We start from the raw sequence: 25,100 nt of genomic DNA on the forward strand, positions 1-25,100 counted from the left end.
ATTTGGCCAAAGAAATTTGATGTTCCTTTAGGAAACATTTACTTTGGGAACGCAAAATGATAGCTCCCCAGCTGATAACCAGGAAGGCTCTTGTCAGTTTCATTTTCTCCCACTCACAAGTGCCTTCCACATGGGCAGCCAGGAAGCCAAAAAATATTGTTTCAGTTCTCCTGAAATAGAATTTTTCAGAATTTGTTCAAAGAAAAATGTCCAGCTTTTCATTTTTTGTCCTGAACTGGGATGAACATTCTTCCAAAACCTGAAAATGTTTCACGGGATGGTAATTCCATTTTTCCAGACAGCTCTAGCTAAGTGGTTTGCCAAAGGACACAGAGCACTAGACCACAATGCCTCTATGCATTATTCTTATTTATATTACTTGTAGCCCCCATAACCCCATTGTTCTAGGCACTGTACAAAGAACATGAGACAGTCCCTGTGCCAAAGAGCTAACAATCTAAGTAGGAAAGAAGCAAAGGGTGGTAAAAAGAAAGTATTATTACCCCCATTTGACAGATGGGAACTGAGGCACAGAGAGATTAAATGCCTTGCCCAAGGCCACAGATAGGCAGCACAGAAACGGATCCCATACCTCCCAAGTCTTAGTCCAGTGCCTTAACCACAAGATCAGCCATCCTCTTGTAGTTAACACTTATACATGACCCTTTCTATCACAGCCTGAACAGTGTTCATAAATTCATATACTAAATACTTATTATATTAGTGTCCAGACGCCACAATCAGGACCAGACCCCACTGAACAAAGTACTGTGCAAAACACAAATACACCTGGTTCCTGCCCCAAATTCGGTTGCTACCTGAGGCCCAATCTTGCAAGCAGTTCCACATGGGTGCACCTGTATGGAACTTGCAGCATCAGGTCTTCAGAGAATGTGTAGTGAGAGAGAGAGGGAGATATTATATATCACACACTTGCATGTGCACATACTTATTTATATATAGCTAAAAAGTAGTGTAACTACTTTCCTTAACTACCTGCTTGAAATATCTCACCATTATACATTGTTTAAATTATGTACAAGATATCAGCCTTTCACCAAATTGGTCAGTGTTTGAGATAAGCCATCAAGTTCACAAATTGCTAAACACTGTAGTCCATACTGCAAAACACGTGACAACATTAGTTTTGCAGTTACGAAATACTGATGCAACCTTAACTGTTGCATGTTAAATTTCAAGGGTGTATGAAATTGTCATAATAAAATTTACTTCCTAGATGAAATTCTACATAAAACTATATCTCACTTTCATTTTGTTTTCACTTTTCATCTAAAGAAAAATTAGATCAGAGTGGCCAGTTTTAAGCTATGTGTAAAGGGAAAATAAGTAGATGTACAAATTAAGATATTATTTGTCTTGACACCAAGTCAAAAAAGGCATTAAAAACTGAAATTTGGCAGACAACTATTTTCTATTTGTAGCAGAAGCAGTAGCAACCACTAGAGTTAAGGCTGAAATGCAACTTCCAATAAAACACAACCCCCCCCCTTTTTTTTTTAAAATGGTTTAGGACAAACCATCTCAAAACAAATTCCTTTGGGGCCAAAATTGTCCAGAGTTTGGTCTGTGCCAACAGGCATCCCCCACATATACTTTTATCCCCCCGGAAAAGTTACAGTAAAATCTGTTCCGCTGTTTTTGTTCAATCCACATATGTACAAAAATATACTTTCCCTCTGTGTTCAGTTCAGAAATGTTGCACACAGCTCAACAACAGCGGAATTTTATTGAGACTTGGTTTGGTTTGTGGATCTTACTGGAGTATAAAAAACAAGGCAAGTCTGAAGGAAACCAAGGCAGCCATCACGCAGCTATGGGCACTAAAATTTTTTCACCTATGCACACCTTCCACAGGGGATTTCTTAGCCCTACCTACAGCTAGGAAGGATGGGGATGCCCAAGTGCTGCTCACTTAGCAATTCAGTTTTTCTGTTCACTCACTGAAAACCAAATTTTCAAGGGCTTTTAAAGTACAGACTACAAACACTTTTGAGAGTTCCAGGAAATGCAAAATCTGAGAGGGATAGAATGTACAAGGTAGGAAAGGCCATGAGACTCCTCCCACCTATTCCCCAAAGAGGGGGGGGATCAGTTGAAGCTGCCATCAAGGACTGAAGAGGGCCAGAAACATTTTTTTAGACATTTCCAGTACTAATACACGACCAACTGACTGACTGCCTATACATACACAAAAGCCTGACTCCAATTCTGGGGAGCGAACAGCATGGAAGAAAGGCACATTGGAGTAGCAATGGTGGAGCTTTGGAAAGAAGAACAAAGCGTTGTGGTTCTGGAGGGAAATTTTAAAGATGCATACACAGGATATGTACTTTTAACATTTTATTTTATGTTGTCTATTACAACTTGTCTTTTTAAAATGTTTTAAAGGGTATTTTAGTACATAAACAAAAAGAGAAAGAGTTACACAGGAATCAGATTTCAGAGTAACAGCAGTGTTAGTCTGTATTCGCAAAAAGAAAAGGAGTACTTGGGGCACCTTAGAGACTAACCAATTTATTTGAGCATAAGCTTTCGTGAGCTATAGCTCACTTCATCGGATGCAAATCAGAGTTCAGAATATTATATCAGATACCAAAGGAAAACTGCATTGTAAGTTACGTGGTATACAGAGATGCTTAATTACTATTTGTATTATCTCTTTTTACAAAGAAATATTTAACACAGTAATTCAAAATTCTAAATAATATTTTTTCACATCCATATAATATTAATTGTAAGTTGAAATATCATTACTAACATTTTGAGCAACAGATTGACTTGAGAGGCTATCTGTAGAATCTGAAGAGTTAGTCAACTGATTTGCCTTTTAGTAAAGTCTCAGAATATTAATATATGTGCCCCATCATTTATTGTCTGAGCTTCCTTCAGAATTGTTGACCCATAGTATTGTATTCAGTAGCATGAGGCAGGTTCAGACTTCAAGTTGGCACAGAGGTGATACAATAGATTGGGTAGACATGATTACAAGGTGTTTGCTAAATAAATCAGTCTATTTTTACATTATCATCCTTTTTTTAAATGCACACACAATATATGCATCAATATCATACATACACCCCACTTTGTAGAGGCACTGAATACAGATATCAGAGAAATGGTTACACACTTTACACGCTACTACTTATGTAATAAACTAATATACTATATTTTATTATTATTAAAGACAATGGTCTAATATTTCACAGGCTTGAGACTATGATGATCATATATTTTTTAAAATATATATTTGTGAATATATCATTAGTATTAAAAAATTAGCACCTTGAAAAGGTATATGCCTGTACATGTGCTTATACTTATAAGCTCTAACACTTATGTAGTTGTTAATCGTAAACTTTAAAGCCCTGCAAACACTTACACTGGTGCTTAACTTAATACACGTGGTAATCCCATTGACGTCACAAATTATCCTTTGGATTCTTGGAATTTCAATGTAAAAGTCCCAACAAACTTTTTTTTTTAAAAAAAGGAATTTGTTACTTCAAGAACTGAAATGTTTCGAGCACTTTATAAAACACTAGTAGCTGAAAGCCATGCTACCGCAAAAGTGTATTTCATAAAATCAGAGTGTCTCAGAACTTAAAAATTAGACAGACTGCAAACCCCAGCGATGACTGAACCTGGTGACATTCTAAACAGAAAGAGCTCTCAGCCATGCTTGCAGCTGTTTCCATCACTTCACACTGACTCAACAGACATTCTAGACTTCAGAGTGACAATCCTGGAATCTTATTACATTGATTGCATTGTTAATATTGGAAATTAAAATACACTTATGAAATTTAATGGTTGCCCTTTGAATACGCTATATGATTTCCATGAAAAGAATAGAAATACAGCCTAACCTTACATTAAGGGAGCTACTCAGATGCAGAAAGTCAAGCACTTAGGGAACTGTTTGCAGCATCAGGGCCAAGACAGTATTCATAAATTGTAATTATTGTACAGAAGATATCAAAGACAGTAAACAAGTAGTGTTGTACGGCTGGTGGCGTAAGGAAGCATCTAGGTATATCTCACTAAAATAATTTCCCTGGCATTACAGAGGCTTTGGGCATCAGTGCACCTTGATTCCGTCTGTTCTCTGCCTATGGCACACCATAGTTTAGGGCATGTTTACACAGCAGCGAGGAACATGGTTCGCACCGTGGGTAGACAGACACCTGCTAGTTCTGCTCAAGTTAGTGTGCTCCACGCAGCAGGATGGCCACAGCAGCACAGGCAGCAGTTGGAGCTGGCCACCCAAGTACAAACCCACCTGACCCACTCATAGGCGCCGACTCCATGGGTGCTCCGGGTCTGGAGCACCCATGGGGAAAAATTGGTGGGTGCTCTGCACCCACCAGCAGCCAAGCTCCCCACCCACATCACCTCTTCCTCCTTCCCTGAGTGCGCCGCATCCCCGCTTCTCCTCCACACTGCTATTTTTAAGTGCACTAGCTAGAGCAGAGCGAGCATGCGTCTGTCTCCCCATGCTGAGACTTGCTCTCCTGACTGTTGTTTAGACATACCCTTTGTCAAGGTTCCTCCCCCACTCTGAACTCTAGGGTACAGATGTGGGGACCTGCATGAAAACCTCCTAAGCTTACTTTTACCAGCTTAGGTTAAAACTTCCCCAAGGTACAAATTAATTTTATCCTTTGTCCTTGGAATAACCACTGCCACCACCAATCTCTAACTGGGTTTACTGGGAAACGTAGTTGGACACGTCTTTCCCCCCAAAATCCTCCCAACCCTTGCACCCCACTTCCTGGGAAAGGTTTAGTAAAAATCCTCACCAATTTGCATAGGTGACCACAGACCCAAACCCTTGGATCTGAGAACAATGAAAAAGCATTCAGTTTTCTTACAAGAAGACTTTTAATAGAAATAGAAGTAAATAGGAGTAAAGGAATCACCCCTGTAAAATCAGGATGGTAGGTATCTTACAGGGTAATTAGATTCAAAACATAGAGAACCCCTCTAGGCAAAACCTTAAGTTACAAAAAAGACATACAGACAGAAATAGTCATTCTATTCAGCACAATTCTTTTCTCAGCCATTTAAAGAAATCATAATCTAACACATACCTAGCTAGATTACTTACTAAAAGTTCTAAGACTCCATTCCTGTTCTATCCCAAGCAAAAGCAGCATATAGACAGACCCAGACCCTTTGTTTCTCTCCCTCCTCCCAGCTTTTGAAAGTATCTTGTCTCTTCATTGGTCATTTTGGTCAGGTGCCAGCGAGGTTACCTTTAGCTTCTTAACCCTTTACAGGTGACAGGATTTTGCCTCTGGCCAGGAGGGATTTTAAAGGGGTTTACCCTTCCCTTTATATTTATGACACCCTTAATCTCCAGAAAGCTGAAATACTTGGGGTTTGGTGAGGTTTGGCCAGGGGTGGTGGGTGGGGGTGTTCAGTGGCCCATGATATACAGGAGGTCAGACTAGATCATCTAGTGGTCCTCTCTAGCCTTAAACTCTATAGGTACGTCTACACTGCAAAAACAAAACAAAAAAACAAAGAAGACCCTGTGTCTGCAGACTTGGGCTTGCGCTATGGTGCTAAAAATAGCCATGCAGACGTTCCAGCTCTGAAGCACAGGGAGGAGGCTGGGTTTCAGAGCCCATCTACACATGGCTATTTTTAGCACCTTAGTGCAAACCCAAGGCTGCAGACACAGACTTTGAGACTTGATGACATAGGTTGTTTTTTTTATGCTGTGTAAGTAAGTGAGAAATTAAAATATTGAAATGTACTGGTAATTTGTTACTAGTTTTGTGGGAAGTAGGTTTAAATGAAATGTTACACATGAAATTGGACCCACAGAAAATGGTAACTTTTTCCCATGAAAACAGAAACAGACAACCCAACTACTAAGGTACTGCATGGCACGGGAAGGACAGCCAAGCTGGAAGTTAGTCCAGAGGATTGAGAAGATTTTTTAGAAGTGATTTCATCCACTTATAAACCACTTTGAAATTATTTGCATACACATTTGGTGGGGCATTAAGTATTTTCGAATTCGATTTCTTAATTCAGCAAAGCAGTTGTTGGTGACTCTCTATAGCTAATGATGCAGGAGAAGGATGTGGACTACCACCACTATCAACAACTCCTCTTCTTCCGATATCTCTCCCAGTTTTCTAAAAGTCACCTTTCCACACGACATCATCTTGAAAGAACCTCAATTGATTCTGACATACGATTGTACCTCCCTTAACCTTCCCTTTCTCAAAATGCTTGAGAAATTCATCTCTCCAATTACCTTTCACACAATTTTAGTGTGGGTTTCGCTCTGCCCACAGCACAAACACACACTTCTCAATGGAGTCATTGCCTTCTCCCTCATTCTCCTTGATCTTAATAGACTTAATATCTTCTCCCTCAATATTCTTAACCTTAGTACAGCATTCAACATTATGGAACTTCTAACCTTGTGACCACCTCCCTAGCTATGCAGGCATCTCTGGTCCTCTCACATCCTGGTATTACTCCTGCATATCAAACTGCTCACCTCTCTACCTCTGGTGGCAGAAGACATTCAGATCAAGATGGAATGCTGCATGCTTGGACCTGAAGTCCATATGAGCTACACACTGTTGCACTGAAAATTGGGGCAGCTGCAGTCAACACAGATTTATACACGCTATGTATGGACTACTTCTTTTCCAAAAAGTTACCCATGCAGCCTTGGGTTGAAGAAACTTTCAGAGTCCATAGTGTAAGCATATTGACCAATTTATCAATTTTTTCTTCCAATGATTTCACCCAGATCTATAACAGCAGAAGCTTTTGGTAATGATGGCTTGGGATTTGTTTTTGTTTTTTTTTTGGGGGGGGGGAGTGTGGGGAGAGGGGGTTGGTCAACAGAAAAATTTTGCTGTAAGTAGAGAGGTTCTCTCTAACCAACTGCAATCCATACACTGCAAATGCTTTGAAACAATTCTGGTGTAACGTTCCACTTTCCTCTAAGTGACATTTCACTACTGTACTGAAGTTTAAAAATAAGATTATTTATTTCCATTGAAAAAACTGCCTCAGATCTTCAAACAGGGATCAGGGCCCTGTTGTACTAGATACTGGACAAACACTGTGTCGCTGCTCCAAAGAGATTACAAGTTAGCATTTAGCAATATGCACCAGGTGAATAAATGGATAAACAAGGGGGAAAATATTGACTGAAGAAAAAAGGAGATAGTGGAGACAGGTGCATTATCTAAAGATATAAATGTAAGGGATAAACAAATAAAAATATTGAGGAATTTAAAAGCCAATTCTTTTGTATCATCAAAACTGATAGAGAAAATAAAAAATTGACTAGTTAATATTTGTACAGTGCCTTGAACCTATGAAGTAATATATAAATCAATATTATTCCAATTAGACTGGAGATGAAACAGATAGAATTTTCAGTGCGTTTATAAATATTTAATACATTTTGTTTCAACAATTAGGATGAGTTGTACTTTTGAATTCTGTGCCTCAAATTACAAAGCTACAAGGCCTTGTGAAGTGATTGTTAAGGTTATTTACTGAAGCCCTGCCAAAAGAAAAAGAAAATGGTTTTAAACCAAACATACAAGTTGAAAGTAATTAAGATCTCTTATTTTAAATGCAAGTGACAGGCTCTGTTGTGTCACCATTATGTTTTGTTGCTTTTACCTTGCAAAATGGGTTTCTTTTTATGATCAGATGAACAATTCTGCAAGGAGAATCTGAATTACTTAATACCCATTAATGTCACACATCTGTGAGCCTCCTGCTGAGAACTACTGTTCTGATAAATAGCATTGGCAGATTAATTGGCCCTAAGGCTAATAAGTAAGGCCCAATACACCCCAGTCTCCAGAGAAGAGGGTAAACTGACCCAGCCTGCACTGTCAGAGGCAGTTATGCTACAGAGGATTAGGATTTATCTCCCAGGGAAGGAGGACACCTATAACCTATAGCAGTGGCTCCATAGGTAGAAAACTGCCATGATTTACACTGAATGGGCATCTCGCCCAGGTGCCTTGACCACACCATCTCCCCAAACCGCACTGCCCACTGTTATGACCATGTAACACCAACCGCAGTGACGGAGTTGAGAGCACATTGTCCTGATCCAACCCCTTCAAGGCACATTTTCTGCCTCAGACACTGGCATAATCCAGGAGCAAATCCACCCTTCAGCAGCAGTTTAACAAATTGGAAGAATAACTCAAATAGTAAAGCACAATCAGGAGGCTCAGAAATACTATTATTATTTTTAATAACTTTGACTACAATTTGTAGTTTGGTTTCAGAATTTTCAGGGAAAAGTACTCAGCAGTATAGATGATATTTTAACATTGTCTATTAGTACCTACAACTAGTCCCATTCCCATCTACACAAAGCGATAACAGTTCTTAATACAATACAGCACAGAAACAGTAATAATTAAAAATAAATAAAACTCTACTTCATATGAGAAAGATATTTAAGCATGTGAAGCAAGTACTTATTAATTCAGACACTTCCATTTAATGATATTTCAAGATTCTAATTCTTGAAAGGAACAAAAAAAACCTTGGCTACAGAAACACTTATTCAAAGGGATTTTTTATTTGCCTTAGCTAAATACCATATAATGTGCTCTTATTTCAAAAACATCAATCAAGTTTTATAGATTCATGATAAATACAGTTGTAATTATAGCTCCCTGAAAATATTCAGCTGTCACATTTACCTTGTCAAAGTAAATAACGCTGTCATTTTAGCTGATGTGTATGACTTGAGTAAACATTTCAAAGCATGAATTTTACAACAAGACTTCTTCACTTAAACTGGTCAACATTAAATTTACTTCCAACTGCAATTTGCTATGCTTATTATTACTCTTAATAAAAATTAACACTTAAATATATCATCTTAAAAGTATATTATTAAGCGCAGAAATCATGAATTATAAAATGTGTATTAAAGAACATGCCCATTGACCAGACAGAAAAGTGATGTTAGTATTAATATAGCCCCATCATCATAGCATACAAGCATCTCACAAACAATGAATTTATCCTCATAACAACCCTGTAAGTTACGGAAATATCATCATTCCCATTTTGAAGATTAGGAATTGTACCACAACTATTTTTCACAACTGAAAAGTGAACTACATTTGAAACTAGTACTTAATATCTAATTAATTAGTTGCACCTAGATGCTCTATTGCTGATCACTGGGTAAAAAATTTCCTCCGAAGACAAAATGTAACAAAATTTTGGTAATATTGGAGATAGACAAATTTACCTACTGAAAGAAAAAAAAAAAAGGAGAGGTTACTTAACTTGTACAGTAACTGGGGTTCTTCAAGATGTATCCCCTGACGGGTACTCCACGTCAGGATGCACACACCGCCCTGTGCTCTTGCTTGGAGATTTTCAACAGCAGTGTCTGCAAGTCTGCGCCTGCATGTTCTGACTTGAGAGTAATATTGCGGGGGGAGGGGGAGGAGAACCCATCACCACTCCAGGTCCTTCTCAATCATGAAAGGACAAGGAGAGACTCTGAGGCCCACTGGGGTACAGAAACCCATTTGGATAGACTGTGTTGGGGATGCAGACTGTTTTGAACTAGGCTCAGAGACACAGAGAATTATAGCATTCAAAAACCAGTCGGAGAACACTTCAATCTCTCTGGTCACTCGATTACAGACCTAAAAGTGGCAATTCTTCAACAAAAAAACTTCAAAAACAGACTGCTGAATTGGAATTAATTTGCAAACTGGATACAATTAACTTAGGTTTGAATAGAGACTGGGAGTGGATGGGTCATTACACAAAGTAAAACTATTTCCCCATGTTTATCCCCACCCCCACCCGTTCCTCAGACGTTCTTGTCAACTGCTGGAAATAGCCCACCTTGATTATCACTACAAAAGGTTCCCCCCCCCGTCCCCCGCCTGCTGGTAATAGCTCACCTTAAGTGATCACTCTCCTTACAGTGTGTATGGTAACACCCATTGTTTCATGTTCTCTATGAATATAAATCTCCCCACTGTATTTTCCACTGAATGCATCCGATGAAGTGAGATGTAGCTCACGAAAGCTTATGCTCAAATAAATTTGTTAGTCTCTAAGGTGCCACAAGTACTCTCTTTCTTTTTGCGAATAGACTAACACAGCTGCTACTCTGAAACCAGACACAGAGAATGTAGTCTTATACATTGGGTGTCACAAATGTACAAGATGCCATGTGACCAGAAAGTTGTAGGCAAGTATTTGCTGTGGTTTGTGGACTCTTATTACATTTTTATAACAAGGTTGGACATGGTGACAAATATGTCCCTGGGTAAATAGGTTCTGACAGTGAAGAAATCCAGAGCGGCCTCAATGAAGTCTATATATTCAATGGGTGAGAGGGTAGACTTTTCCATGTTAAGCGGAGACTCAGTGAATGAAATAGAGATAGGGCTTTCATGTTTGCAGTCTGAACCTTGAGGAACGAATGTCCTTTCAGGTGCCAATCATCTAGCTAGGGAAAGATGATTCCCATCTGTAGCCACGGCATGTGTGGCCTTGTTGGTGGCATCGAGCAATGGTTGAAGAGATGCTTTGGCAACTGTCTGACTTCTGTAATAAGGGCCTGAAATTGCGCCTTCTAATCCTGAGGCAGGTAATCAATAAAAGATGTAAATAGTTTGTGAAGTCATACTTTGCCATAAGGGCTTGGTAATTGGCTACTTTGAACTGTAGAGAGGCTCTTGGCTTGGTTCTAGTCTCTATGCTTCGAAGGCACTGAGTCCGATGTCAAAGACAGCACCACTCTGGAGGATTTCTCAGTGTGCAACTTCTTGGTCGGTGCCACAGTTGGTACCGGAAGGAACAGGAGCATCGGCAGCATCCTTACCAGGACATGAGGTTGCCTGAGATCCAGGCTGCAGGGATGACTTTCCCCTGTTCTTGTCCCATTCTGGGAGGTTGGGTCTTTTCCTCTTAAGGTTTTGACAGTCCCATAAGGCCCCCAGAATCTTTGCTTATCAAAGAATCGAAGGCAGGAGGCCACTCCAATATACAGGGGTTTAATTCTGTCCTTTCTCAATTTCCCAGGTCTGCTTTTAAATCCTAAGGAGATCTTACATTTGGTGGGAACGTGGGAGGTCTGACAGGGTTTGGAGTCTGAGGTCTTGGGCATAACCCATACTCAAGGCTACGGATCAAGGTCCAAGAAGGCCCAAAGTGGGTGACAAAAAAAAGGTGGGGGGGGGAAGACATGCCCCCCCAAAAGCACTGACTGTGCTAAATTAACTGCAAACAAACACAAATAAAGAAAATACTAAGAATAAATAAAATGTAAGCAAGATGAGTAGCCAGCCACGTGGCTAACACAAGCGGACACTGAGACGCTCCATCTCAAGCCCCAGGCGGTTCAGAACGAACTGGAGTGGCAGTGGATCTGCCCCTCTTTATCTACCCGTGTCAGAGCACGTGGGCATCCAGGACACAGGCACGGACCCACAGATGCTGCTGACGAGAATCTCCAAGCAAGAGCTCACAGGCACAGGCATATCCAAACATGGAGCACTCATAGGTACACTACTCGAAGAAGAATGGGAGAATATTTCACAATTTGGTTACTTTTTACTGAATTCATGGGAAAAAAGTTAGAACTCTCTAGCAATCTTCCAGTTGTACTCATTTTTTGTTTACTCATTAATGAAAAATGCAAGCAATTACTAGGTCTTCTTTAGTGTATGTCCTTCTTTTAGTATTTTGATTTCCAATTCTTTACCTTGATATGAAGAATCCAAAAATACTTTTACAGAATAGTGTCTTCAAAATTAAAAGACAAAAAGGTACATGGGAAATTTCCATGTTCAGGTTCTGGTCACAAGCACTTGGGACCTTACATTAAATTGTCATCTTGTTTTACAAGCTTGATTTTTATTATGTTCAGGCCATAGCTCTATTTTATCATCATCACTGTACTACTAAAAGCGCATGACTCTACAGAAAATTTTACAAATTTTGTAAAGCGGTGTGTTATCAGTTACAAAATTACAAGATACACTAGGGACTAAATACTGGGTTAATGCAGTAAACCCACACCATTCGCAGCTTTGCAGATCAAGCATTTACTCCACCTGCACAGTTAAGAACCTTGCTGACATTTCCACCACTTAAATCTTGTGTGATGTTGCGCAAGTCATTTAACTCTGCCTCAATTTTCCCAGTCGTAAAATGGGGATAATGCTTCTCACCCACCTTTGTAAAGCACTTTGAGGACCCGGAATTAGAAAATGCTATGTAAATACTAAGAAATGTTACTTAAAGTTGACCAGCAAACCAAGTTTTTACTTTCATAGTTCCTGGAATTTCTAAAAAGAAAAATAATCCATTACTCTCTCACCTGGCCGCACGCACATGCACACACAAGAACTTACTACTCTTCAGTATCTTAAGTAAAAGATTAGAACAATAAAACTCCACTGACCTTTTCCTTAACGTAGACTCACAAACCTTGACCACTCTGATAACCTCTTTAACAGTACGTCGGAAATCATGCATTCTTGCTGCCACTAGAAGAGCTAGAGAATGAGCAGAGAAAGTCAGTGACAAAGATATTTAAGCAGAGCAAAGAACAAGAAAGAAGAAAACACTGAGCCATGCAAGTACACTCTATCTCTGCTCTCAACTTCAGTTAAAGAACAGCAAATGCTGATGTTCAGCTGTATACTTGAATTCAGGTGATTAAGTTGAATTGTACAAACTTTGCTTCCCATTCAATAAAATTAAGCCAGCAAACTGGGTTCTGTAAAATTCTATGCTTTAGTTGGGTTTGGCAGCCAAAGTGAGCTACTCAAATACAACACAAGAATATAGAATTGTTCCATACACAAAAAAATGTAATTTTTTTCAGTAGCAATCTGGTCTTCATCAATAAATTGCTCTCCTAGAACCTTTACCAGAAGCCAAAAATAAGATATAGATTCCATCTAGGTAGTTGTCAGTACCAGTAAAAGATTATTTCCTATTATTACTATTTGTATTTCAATAGTACCCAAAGGCTCATGGAATCAGGACTCCATGGTGTTAAATGATATACCAATGCAGAGGAAGTCATGGTCCCAGTCCCAACAAGTTTACACTCAGATTTGAAACAAGATACAAAACTAAGTGTCACAAACAGTGAGAGAGAGGGTGAGGGTACCAAGAAGATTGTGTGGTCACATGGGTTATCTGTGTGTTCTGCGTTATTGCAAAAAAACTTTTCTTTTACATATGTACACACTTAAAATTTGCAAATAATGTAAAGTGTTGAGATAGCCTATGTAATCAAACTAGCTTCTTGATAGCCTCACCATATCAGCTATCCCTGACTCAACCTAACCTAAGTTGCTGGGTTTTAGGTATTAGAGCATAAATGGGTCTCTTGCAGAGAAGCGAGATTAGTTCAGGGAGGGCACTTCATGCATGAGGGGCAGCATAAAAGAACGCATATAGATATTTGTGGGAAAAGAGGAGAAATGGGAGGTCAAAGTTAGTATCACTGGCAAGTTAGAGGGGATGGGGACTATGCAATGGGGAATAAAAGTGATTAAGAAAGGAGGGGTAGGTTCAAAGGTGAGGACAAAAAGCTTCAATTTGCAGAGCCAGTAGAGGGATTTCAAATGGGAACGAGTTGTGACATGGGCAGAGCAACAGGGAAGGATGATGATCTTAGCAACTATATTTTGCACATATTAGAGTGAGTGATATGGATACCGAGAGGAGGGTAGAGTAAACAAGCTGCAAGAACATGAGGGCCTGGAACAAAAGTCTTAGCACCATGGACAGAAATAAAAGGTTGAATTTTGGAAATGCTTTGGATGAAGAAGTTGCTGGATTTGAACATGGCTCTGCACATTTAGGCCATAAGAGCAAAGGGTATCTAAACTTCTCAGCTAAGAGACGAAAAGTCACCATCTGATGACTAAACCCCAAAACAGAGCTTTTTTATATAGCAAATCAGATTGGCACTTTGTGCGCTGAACAATTGACACAAGATTTTAGATACCTGCTCCACAGAGCCCCGATGGTCGGCGTCCTGTGTGCATCCAGTCTCTTTTCATCCTCTGTAATAATCTTAGAGCTGTCATTGATACCTTCTGGTTCTTTTCTCCAAATTCTAGCATGTGCGCAAAACGAGGAATATATAAACATGGATCTGCAACACAATAAAATACAATTATTTCTAATCTTGACTTTTAGCTTTTGAAACATGCACCCTGAACAAGTGTACCACAGACATTCCATGGTTGATTTGCTATGTATCTCAGTAACAGAAAACTCCTACAACAATGCCTTTTTTTTTTTTTTTTTTTTGGAGACTGGATCCTTTGACCTGGTGATTCTTTAGAAACACCTTTTTAATCTCTGTACCAATTAACAGCTAAAACACTATTCCTTTTTTGCTTTACAGTTAAACATTTTTAAAGTATCCTCATGGTGTATTCCACATATACTCTTAGGCCACTGTTCTGCAATGACTGGTACATGTGCCTAACTTTATGCATATTATGGACAATAATGGGTGACTCCGCATATGTGTTAACTCAAGCATTTGCAGGATTGGGGGATAATTTAGATCCAAACTTTTTAACATTCACCGGTACAGCAACATGTATACTAACTTATGTGTCTCTGTACCTAACTGTAAATTATTATCCTTTGAAACATAATCTGTTTATAAATAAAATATTACTACCAAAAGTATCTCCACGTATCTCCAAATTTAACCAGCTACAGTTCCTTAATCAAAATTCCATAGTCACCGATTCATACTCCAGCAAAAGAAAAAGCTGTTTATCAGGCACACCAGAACATAACTTCAGCTGGTGTAAAATGTCATTGACTTCAACGGAACTAAGATAATTTACACCAAATAAGTATCTGCCCCTCTATGTATAAGGTAATTTCAAATTTTGGTGTTATCAGCTATAGACTAATAGAACAGCAAAAAGCTGTCTGTATGGGTGGTTGCTTTACCTAAACCAGCTTCTAGTTTATCAAATAGAATCTTTTAAAAGCTATGCTCTATACTTGTTTACTCTTTTTTCCGGGGCATCATTTTCTCATTTCCTGGCAGCCTCTTATCACTTGACCCAAAATCTATGGGGTATGGTAAATTGTTAACTATTACACTCAACTCAATTTCCTTAGCTGATTCCCCATTTGGGCACTTTAACTGATAAACATTCATTTAAATAGTCTTACAGATTTGCAATTAATCAAACCAGTTACATTTTACTACTAAGTTCAAACAATGGATATCCTGTTGCCATTTCCAATTACCAGGACTGCACTACACACCTCCAGCCTTTCCATTTAAAAGTCTGCATATTTTACTTTAAATCAAAAACTTCGAGACATAAGTATTTCTCCCAAAGAATTTTGGGATTACAAAATGGAATCAACTAGTAAACATGATTATAAATAAAACAATAGAAATATTAACTCCCAAAGGCAATTAGTAAGGAAAACAGAATAATTCCCACTGTTCTCCAATCATCATCCATATCACATCTAACATCAGGGATGTCTGTCTAACAATGTATTTTAAGGTGTTTATCACCAAAAAGTAACTGGATTGTCTGAAAGAATACACCAGGGAAATCTACCTTCAAATCCTTCAGTTAAAAAAGAAAAAACCACACCACCACCACTATAAAGGTCTTTCAAAACTATGGTCTCATTTTTAAAAAAAAACTAACAAAAACCTGTTTAAGTCATAATTCAACAAAACAAAATGACCCTTTAAAGTGAAAACTCATTTCTCTAGCTTTTTACATTTCCAATTTCCATTTTACATTATTCCAAAACACCAAATGTGTTACGGTGACAATTCCAAAATCTTCACAAGTTCACTTGGCAGGGTTTATACAAAACGGCTCAACTTAGGTGGGAGCTGAGGCCACTCAGCACCCCAGAAAATCAAGGCCTCAAATGAGGGGAGGAATTTATTATTACTTTAAATTCTTCAGAGCATTTTTTCGCTGTAATTTCTATGAACTGACAAACATTTGCATTGTAGCTTTCCAGGAAATTCTGCCGACATTCATGCCCACAGATCATTTGACAGAAACTAGTTTGTGCTACACATTATTAATTTACATTTTTAAACTAGCGAAACAATCGGAGTCTTGAAAAGTAGTAAATGCAAATGACTTCAACAAAAACAAACACTGAAAAGAAGCTCTCCACCAACCGGCAGACTGCAAATGGCTGCAATGCAATATTAAGAGTATAAGAATTAAATGTAGGTCTAGGATGAATGTAAAACCAACTTCTTAATTGGATGCATACAAGCCAACACATTTTTAAAAAGTTAAGTTAGAAGTAGAATACTGCAGGTTTTTTTAAACTCATTCCAAATAAATGCGCAGATGCTACAGACTGCTCCAGGCTGGCAGAACTCTGCTCCCATACAGAGCCCTATTGACTTCAGGGAAATACCGTGCATTTGCAGGGGTCATTCTGAGCCAAACAGCTTGCAGGATCAGCTACTAGTTATGTTTATTTATGCTACTACAGCTTGCATGCTTCAGAAAGTTTCCCCCCCATCCTTCCTTCCTTCCTATCCTACCTTTGTTGTGACACCTCTGCTTTCAGCAGTACTCATCAAAACAGATGACACACATTTCAGGGTGAAAAAAGAGGTGGCCACAAAATTTCAAAATCATCATTATGAGCCAGAAAGCAAGAATTGCTGGATCATACAAAACAGAGAAGGCATAAATGTGTGGTCTGTGAACAGTTACTGTAATACAGTGTGCTTCAGGAGGTTAATGACAGGCCTTGGTCAGAAATGACTGCTCCTCTTATCACCACCACCACCCCACACACAAAAAAACCCCACAGAAAATGTGGCAAAGCTATAATCCAGCGAAGTGCTAGAAATCAAACTCAGAGGTGAGGGCAATAGTGGTGCAAGTTACACACTGGTAAACAGAGACTAGTCAGGAGCAGGAGTGTGACACCCCAGGTGTGGAAGGGTGATGGATGGGGTTGTAGCTGGGAAAATAACCAACAGGCTGGGGGTTTAAGATAAAGCCCAGCCGTTGCCTTTCCTGCTACAACCCCACCCTCACACTGTCTGGATGTGTGCAGGATACTCCAGTTTCCACGCACTCGGAATGTAGCCCAAGTGTCAGCTGCAGTTCTCACTTACATCCTGAATATCCCTCACTGCTTTTACCACCGGGACCACTTAATGTTTTGTCTGTGCTCTTGCGGCTCCGAAAAGTCCAAACCCTGGAGGGAGAAACGGCCTGACAGCAAGCAGCTTTGCGCGAAAGGCGGCCGCAGAAGGCCTTGGGGCGCCCTCGCTCGGTCCGGCTGGGAACGACTGGCTGCACAGAAACAGGATCTCAGACCCAGACCCAGCCCCCTCCCGTCTTCCCAACCATTTCCATAATCATGGCTTCTGACTCCACGGAGCAGCCTGCCGTGCAAACTTTCCCAGCTCGGTGTGGACGGAGGGACGCCTGGTGAGGGCGGCAGGTACAGTGACCCCGACTTTTTGCGTGGACTGGGGCAGGCCCCCCTGGGTCTCTGCAGAGCTCCCCCGCAGCTGGGCAGCAGCTGAGTCCCAAACTGCAGCGCTGCTGTGCCTCTGCGTGGCATTTCTGCCGTGCCTGCTGGGGCTCCCACTCTGCAACATGTCAGACTTGCTCTGCTGCTGCAAGTAATGCCCGGGATCGGGAAGAAAACAACAGCCTCGCAGGCTCTCTAGGTGCACGGGCGGCGGGGAGGGGGGAGAGAAGGGAGGCTTTCAGGAAGAAAAGTCGCTCCGATCGCCAGCTCTGCCCCCATCTGTTTACTGCCTTCCTGGTTCACCTTGGCTCAGCATCAAAGCCCGAGTCAAGCCAAGCTCTGAGCTGCCCTCGGGCGGGGGGGACGCTGCAGAGCTGGGGGCTCTCCCGGGGAAGTTGAACGCAGACTGCGGATCGCCCGTGGGGCTGGGTTTACTTTGCAGAGGGCCGGAGGGAAGTTGGCGGGGTAGGTCCCCATTGCACCGGGGGAGGGGGGGTTGCTAGTGTAAGGCTCCCCCCGCCTCTGGGGGTGAATTTGGAGCATCAGTACATTTGGCTCCATTGCAGCGGTGGATTTTGGCTCCCTGTAATTTTCCCAAGCGGCTGGGGGGGTGGGGAGGGCGAGCTGGCGGGTAGGAGGGAGCGGAGAAGAATGACATATTGTCTGGGAAGGGAGGGAGCCCGGGGCCGGGCCCCGCCGCTCCCCATTGGAGCAGGCGGGCGTGACGCGCGGGGCCGCGGCTGGCTATTTGAGGCAGGAGGCGGAGGGAAGCCGACACACACACACACACACGGAGGGGGCAGCGCACACGCGTGAGGACACGGGCGCCCGGCCCCGCTGCTGGCTGCAGAACCACAACCGCGCAGGGAGGCGGCAGCGCCCGCGGAGACGCGCCCAGCGGCTCTGGCCTTTCAGGCGCAGGGGCGCTGCGCGGGGCACGGACCCTCACACCGGCCCCGTGGGCATCTGCTCCGAGCAGGACTGAATCTGGGAAAGTTTTGTTCGGCGGGCAGCGCGGCGGGATTCACAGCAGCCGCCTCCCCTCGCGTGCGGAGGAATTACAAGGTGCGGACCGGGAACCGCAGCCAGGGTTTGTTCGGCCCTTGTTTAAATACTGGGGCTGGGAACTTGCTGCTCTCTCTGCAGATGTTTAACCCTTGCCCGGAAGAAGGATCCGAGTCGCCTTTCAAAGAAGATCCAGTGGTTGGCAGCAGCTCGGCGCTGGCTGGGCTTTAACTCCTGGGGGCTTTATGGATTGACTCTGCTACTCCTCCTTTTGGGGAAACACTTTGCCTGTATCCCTCCTGGGGTCTTCCTTTGCAATCCTGCCTGTGGTCTTGAGGCTGGGACCTTCAAGCAAAGGTGAGCACTGGCATCATTCCTTACGGCACTGTTCTGCTCCCTAGAAAAGGCGCTCGGGGCTTCTGAGCAAAAGCCGCAGTTTAAAATCATAAGTATCCAGGTAGTGGGACCTGACTTTAGAATAGCTGTCCTCTTGCTCATGCCACTGCCCCATGGCTGCCTCAATGGCAGGATCATGAAGTGTTTGACTTTCTTTCTTCTGCTTCCAGAGACCTTAAAGAAGTCCAAAAAGAGCGTGAGGTCAAACGGCAAGGTGCCAGCATGCTATGAGGTAGTGCCCCTCTCCCTGAAGAAGATGGCTGCAGAGCTTTACCCTGCCAGCGCTAACACCAATATTGCAAACAGTAATAACGCTGCTGCTGCCACCGTCACTGCTGCTGCCAATAGCAAGAAAAACGCCCTTCAGCTTCAGCAGAGTGCCCAGCCGCCGCCGCCGCCGCAACTGCAAAACCTGAACAACAACAATTTGGAGAGCTCCAACTGGCAGTCCTTCCACCCCACCCTGCGGGAGAGGTAAGTGCCAGCCTGGCCAGAGTGTACAGAGCCTGGGCAGCCCTTGCCCCCCCACCCTGCAGGAGAACTATAGGGCAGCAGCTAGTCCCATGGCATCCCCCTTCTGTGCCAAAGGCAGGGAACATGGGTTGTTTAGCAATGAGCAGCCCTGCCACCCAACACTGGGAGATTCTGGCTCCCCAAGCCAAAAAAACAGCAAGTTGTGGCAGTCACAGGCCCCCTGCAGCCTAAGGCCAGGGGAGTTCAAGTATTGCATCTGTATATTGGCCACATTCTGCTCTCAACTCACTTGTGCAACCACCGACTCCACAGTGAGAGAAAGTATCCCACTGTGTCCCATTGCACCAGCTGTAGCAAGGGGGTGGAGTAGACACCTACTGAAACCAGGACTCAATTTATGTAGCATTAGGTCGCATTGTGGCATCAGGTGATAAACTTGGCAAATCTAATTTGGTTTCTCCCTTCCTGTTACTTTCAGGAACGCACTGATGTTCAATAACGAACTTATGGCTGATGTACATTTTATCGTAGGCCCCCTGGGGGCATCAAAGAAAGTTCCTGCCCACAAGGTTTGTGCAGCTGATATTATTTTTTCCTTCTGCTAGGGTAGTGGAGTTAACTTGTCTAATTATGATATTTTTGTCTTATCTCCAAAGTAAATAAATAACTTATATATATCTTAATTATAATGGGACAGTTTAAGGGATTTCTATTTGAACTGAAGCTTTTAAGTTTCCCCCAGTACCTCTTCTGTCAGCTAGTATGTTTAATTACTACAGCTACATACTAAAGGCATACTTGTCTTTTTTTTTTTAACAGTATGTTTTGGCAGTTGGTAGCTCTGTCTTCTATGCTATGTTTTATGGTGATCTTGCAGAGGTCAGATCTGAAATCCATATACCAGATGTGGAACCTGCAGCCTTTCTAATCTTATTAAAGTAAGTGGTCATTATGAGTCTACAAATCCTGTGGAGAGACTAAAAGTGGTTTATAAAAATCTTTAAAATCTTTTAAACGGCATCTAGGAACATGCAGCTATTACACTTTATTAAATGTGCTGACAAATGTCAAATATGACAAATTGCTACTTGTCAGTTATGACAATTGTAGCTTAATCTCTCAGGGCTTATATTGCTTTTAAAAATACTTGTTTTTTATTCTGTTTAGGTATATGTATAGTGATGAAATTGACCTGGAAGCTGACACAGTGCTCGCTACTCTGTATGCTGCCAAGAAGTATATCGTCCCAGCCTTAGCAAAGGCTTGCGTCAATTTTCTGGAGACTAGTTTAGAGGCTAAAAATGCTTGTGTTCTGCTGTCTCAGAGCAGACTCTTTGAGGAGCCAGAATTGACCCAGCGCTGCTGGGAAGTAATTGATGCTCAAGCAGAAATGGCATTGAAGTCAGAAGGCTTCTGTGAAATTGATCAACAAACACTAGAGATCATTGTAACCAGGGAAGCACTAAACACTAAAGAGGTGGTAGTTTTTGAGGCTGTTCTTAATTGGGCAGAGGCTGAATGCAAAAGACAAGGGCTACCAATTACACCAAGGAACAAGAGGAATGTATTAGGAAAAGCTTTATATTTGGTGCGAATTCCAACTATGACTTTGGAGGAGTTTGCCAATGGAGCTGCTCAATCTGACATCCTTACCCTTGAGGAAACACATAATATATTCTTATGGTATACAGCTGCAAATAAACCCAAGCTAGAATTTCCACTGACAAAAAGAAAAGGACTTGTACCTCAAAGATGCCATCGATTTCAATCGTCTGCGTATCGTAGTAACCAATGGAGGTACAGAGGTCGCTGTGACAGTATCCAATTTGCTGTAGATAAAAGGATATTCATAGCAGGACTAGGCTTGTATGGGTCAAGCTGTGGTAAAGCTGAATACAGCGTCAAAATTGAACTTAAGCGTCTAGGAGTTGTTCTTGCTCAAAATCTAACAAAGTTTACCTCTGATGGATCCAGTAATACTTTCTCTGTGTGGTTTGAACACCCTGTGCAGGTTGAGCAAGACACATTTTACAACGTAAGTGCCATTCTTGATGGCAATGAACTTAGTTATTTTGGGCAAGAGGGAATGACTGAAGTACAATGTGGAAAAGTAACATTCCAGTTCCAGTGCTCCTCTGATAGTACCAATGGAACTGGAGTACAAGGAGGACAAATACCTGAACTCATTTTCTATGCATGATGCATTTTACTTCGACTGTATTCCAGTACTGCTATTCACACTAAAGGATTTTTTTGATTACTACAAACCTCTACAGCAGTGTGGAATGTTAGGCTACTTACCTATCTACTACATCAGGCTATCAAAATAAGTGAAGGAATGCTCTTGAATTTAATCTTATTTTATTTATTCATAAGATATTTGACTTAATTAAAACTGCAACATGCAGAAAAATGTTAAATTCTGCACGTAATGTGCATTTATTTTGTATATAGATAACTAACTCGCAGACTGCAGCTGACTCAAGCAGGATGTTCTAAACTAGAGCAGTTTATGAATCTGTGAAATATAAAACATTTTTACTTGCCCTAAAACCTGTGTACTTGATCATTGCTGATTGTATGACTTGTGTCTATGTTAATATATCTATAGTACAGTTTAGTGGTGGGATTCCTAAGAAAATGATAAACAGAACACTCAGACTACTGAGTTTGTCTATAAAAGGCATAACTATCAGCACAAATACAGAGATTGCTTTGCAAGGTCACTAAAGCTCTCCACAAACAGGCACACTATACAGTTTCTTCCCACCTTGGAGGTGATGTATAAGGAAGCACAGTTTTCTTAAACTTCAGTGACAAAGCAGAACGGTTTGAGCGACTGTAAAGCTGATTTTAAAAAATATCCTAAGCTTTTATTTGAAACCTTACAAGATTTCATTCAGATTAAGTTCTCTGCAGCTACTGCATTTGCTCTTTGTAGAGTTAGGGAAGCTTTAGATTAAACTGACATCTGTCCCATTTTCAAGTAAATTGCAACAGACTGGTCTAATGTCTAGGCCCTTGTCTACACACAGTTAAAAACAGATATGTTAAATTGGTTCAGAAACTGTGTGTGGACTAGGATAATTCGAAACCAATGTATGAAGTAAGAACTTTATGACTCTGTTTTATGTATATTTGGTAAAAGTTACAGTACTAAGCCGCATTTAAATGCAGCTTTATATATATATAAAATCTTTACAATCTACAAAAATCCACTGAAGGAGCAAAGAACTGAAATATCAATAATTAAACTGCCCAAATTCAGATGCTAGCTTGAGAGACACACAGTCTGATAAAAAAAATCTTAAATAGTACATTTAAAATTCCTGATGATGAGGGAGGAAGCCACCTAAACAGGCTGCATACCAAGAGCACCCTCTTTGCTTTTTCATACAGCTGACAGGTGAAATAATCCCTCAAATGTACTTTATCACATATTTACACCTGTTGAGCTAATTCCAGGATACAGACTACAAAAATAACTGAACTAGCTTTTTCTATCATTGGAGATTAGGCAGTTGAAAATATTTACTGTGTACTATAAGCAGTACCCTTTTCTCATCCTTGTAGCAGTGACCTTGGAAAAAGTACAAAACGGGGATTAGAGATTTTTTTTTTCCTGGTGTAAAAAGTACCACTAATATTTAGTTTAAAGGCTTGCTTGTTTTCCAGACAAATATTCGCTGGCTGCTGTAAGACAATTCAATTAAAATACAAACAATAATACAGGACTTCCTGTTCTGTCTTTAGAAACTGCAGTGCAAAATACTAAGGGAGCTGGATTTCCACTGCAAAAATCAGAGGGAGAATATTCTTTTCATCTAGTATTAAGATATGCCAAGTGAACTAGCCCAGTGACTTGGCTGATAGCTGTGTATTGTCACATCTTATCGAGACTCCATGATCACTGAACTCAGTATTTGGACAGGTGATGCTTAGTTTCCAGGGAGAGCAATGTTCTCAAGTGCTCCTTAAGGGCTAGCTGTAAGTAGACTGAAGTTGCCTGTTTGTTGATGACAAAAAAAATCTCTCAGTCCCTCAATGCAGACTAAAAGATGTTAAGTTGAAGGAAATACAGGAGAGAGAAAAATACTAGAATAAAGAGGCAAGTAACAGTCACACGATACCCTTATGAACCAATCCCTTTAAGTGGAGTTAGCAAGGTTTTCTGTGGCTCAGTCTGCCAGGCTTGACAAAGTACTGAAATGTAACACGCATACACTGCTGTCTGGAGCTGCTACTACTAAAAGCAGATTTTAATATATGTTAGATTAAAAACTGTTTTCATACAACATAACCTGTGCTTATTTCAACCGCCACTTTTAAAACAAAATAATAGTAGAAGCAAACGGATTACTAATGTTCTCTCAAAACAAAGCTCCTCATTTTCCATAAATCCTCTTGTATTTCAAGTGTTGACATCAGCAGCTTCAGGTGCTGAACACAGTAAATTTAGCAAATACTTAACCTAATATTGTGTCTTATTTGGTTGAACTGAAATATGACAAGTCTGTACAAGCTTGTAGATAAGCATCTCTCTCTCATGTCAGTCCATACTCTCATTAAGGCTTACACTATTCTTATACTAAGAGGTAGTGAATGACATTTTACTGGAAAAGAAAATAGTGTCAAGCTTACGTGCATTCAACAGCAGCCCCACTATTGTGTTCTCTATTTTAAGATGACTTCTACACTTCAGTAACTGTCACATTTTATCTCTGGACTATGAATTTCATTTTAAAGTGCCCCTTTAATACTGTACTGTGCAAATTTTTGGCCTTCTAAGAGCAATCGTGAAACTATAGTAAAGTATACCCAAGTACTGAAAGCCAACTCTTAAAAAAATACCTATAGCTGGAGCATTTATGCAGAGCTCTCTGGCCAGCAGAAGGAAAGTTTTTCCCAGCACATAGACATTCACCTATTAAAGACAGAAAACATTATTTGCACCTTAAATAGCAAACATTGAAAAAAACACTCCATTATACAGAGATGAAAATCCACCTCTGAAACAAACAAGTGGCTTTTGTTAAAAAAAAAAAAAAAAAATCACCCAGATATTTTAAAGTGAAAGTAATCATTTGATGCAATCGGATTTATAGATCATAGAGGTAAGCTAAATTCTCATTAAAAGATATATGAAAAGTTAAAGCTGTGACACAAGCCAAAACAGAAAATCACTAAAAACACTGCACTACTTTGCAACAGGTTGCCTATTATGCTTTTCAGTGGGCCCCATTTTGTCCTGGAGTACTTGGGCAATTTCCCAGTTTGTCAGTTTATAGCTCAAAACACACATCGTTACATTAAACTATAACTCTGCAGTGGCACTCGTCTCTCCACTTAACAAAACCTGCAAGTTAGTGCAATTTTAGCTTTGTTTAATCATGTAAAGTGGTATAATTAGAATTTCACAAGCACAAACAAAACTACTTTTCCACGCAGGGAGGGAGTGGCACTCAGTGCTCCAAAGATTTTTGCCTTCCCTAATTTTTCAGTTACTATCCTCAGTTCAACATATTGGTTTTTTTAACCTATAAAGCCCTCAGTGCTTAGGAGACCTGGTTACCAGAAAGACTGCCTCTCTCAGTGTTTAAACTGCCACAGTTGAGCTCACAGAGGTGCTCGAGCTGAGGCTCCCTTAATATAAATAAGGGGGAGCT

At 40.8% G+C, this 25,100-nt stretch overlaps 2 protein-coding genes across 10 annotated transcripts in view; one reads left to right on the forward strand and one right to left on the reverse strand.

Moving 5' to 3' along the window:
- BRF1 (BRF1 general transcription factor IIIB subunit) overlaps positions 1–25,100 on the reverse strand; it is a 237,048-nt gene that overhangs the window by 113,193 nt on the left and 98,755 nt on the right. For all 6 annotated transcript variants that reach the window (XR_012159588.1, XM_073349848.1, XM_073349847.1 and 3 more), the window contains exons 5-7: positions 24,286–24,358; positions 14,042–14,191; positions 12,479–12,572 (exon numbers count right to left, since the gene is read on the reverse strand). Coding sequence is in view for 5 of the 6 variants with exons in the window: in XM_073349848.1 (XP_073205949.1) it covers positions 12,479–12,572; positions 14,042–14,191; positions 24,286–24,358 (317 nt within the window). In the remaining variant the exon portion in view is untranslated. The remainder of the gene's footprint in view (positions 1–12,478; positions 12,573–14,041; positions 14,192–24,285; positions 24,359–25,100) is intronic.
- BTBD6 (BTB domain containing 6) lies at positions 17,157–23,808 on the forward strand. 4 transcript variants are annotated; one of them, XM_073349854.1, is made up of 5 exons: positions 17,157–17,526; positions 18,706–19,434; positions 19,913–20,003; positions 20,254–20,372; positions 20,602–23,808. In XM_073349854.1, the coding sequence occupies exons 2-5, from the start codon at positions 19,061–19,063 to the stop codon at positions 21,632–21,634; spliced, it is 1,617 nt and encodes a 538-aa protein (XP_073205955.1). In that variant the 5' UTR covers positions 17,157–17,526; positions 18,706–19,060; the 3' UTR covers positions 21,635–23,808. The 4 variants fall into 4 exon arrangements, with proteins under 4 accessions (XP_073205955.1, XP_073205958.1, XP_073205954.1 ...); XM_073349857.1 differs by having other exon boundaries at positions 17,159–17,526; positions 19,131–19,434; XM_073349856.1 differs by lacking the exon at positions 17,157–17,526 and having other exon boundaries at positions 18,168–18,921; positions 19,131–19,434.

The sequence above is a fragment of the Lepidochelys kempii genome, chromosome 6 (assembly GCF_965140265.1).
Source record: "Lepidochelys kempii isolate rLepKem1 chromosome 6, rLepKem1.hap2, whole genome shotgun sequence".
Classification (NCBI taxonomy): domain Eukaryota; kingdom Metazoa; phylum Chordata; order Testudines; family Cheloniidae; genus Lepidochelys; species Lepidochelys kempii.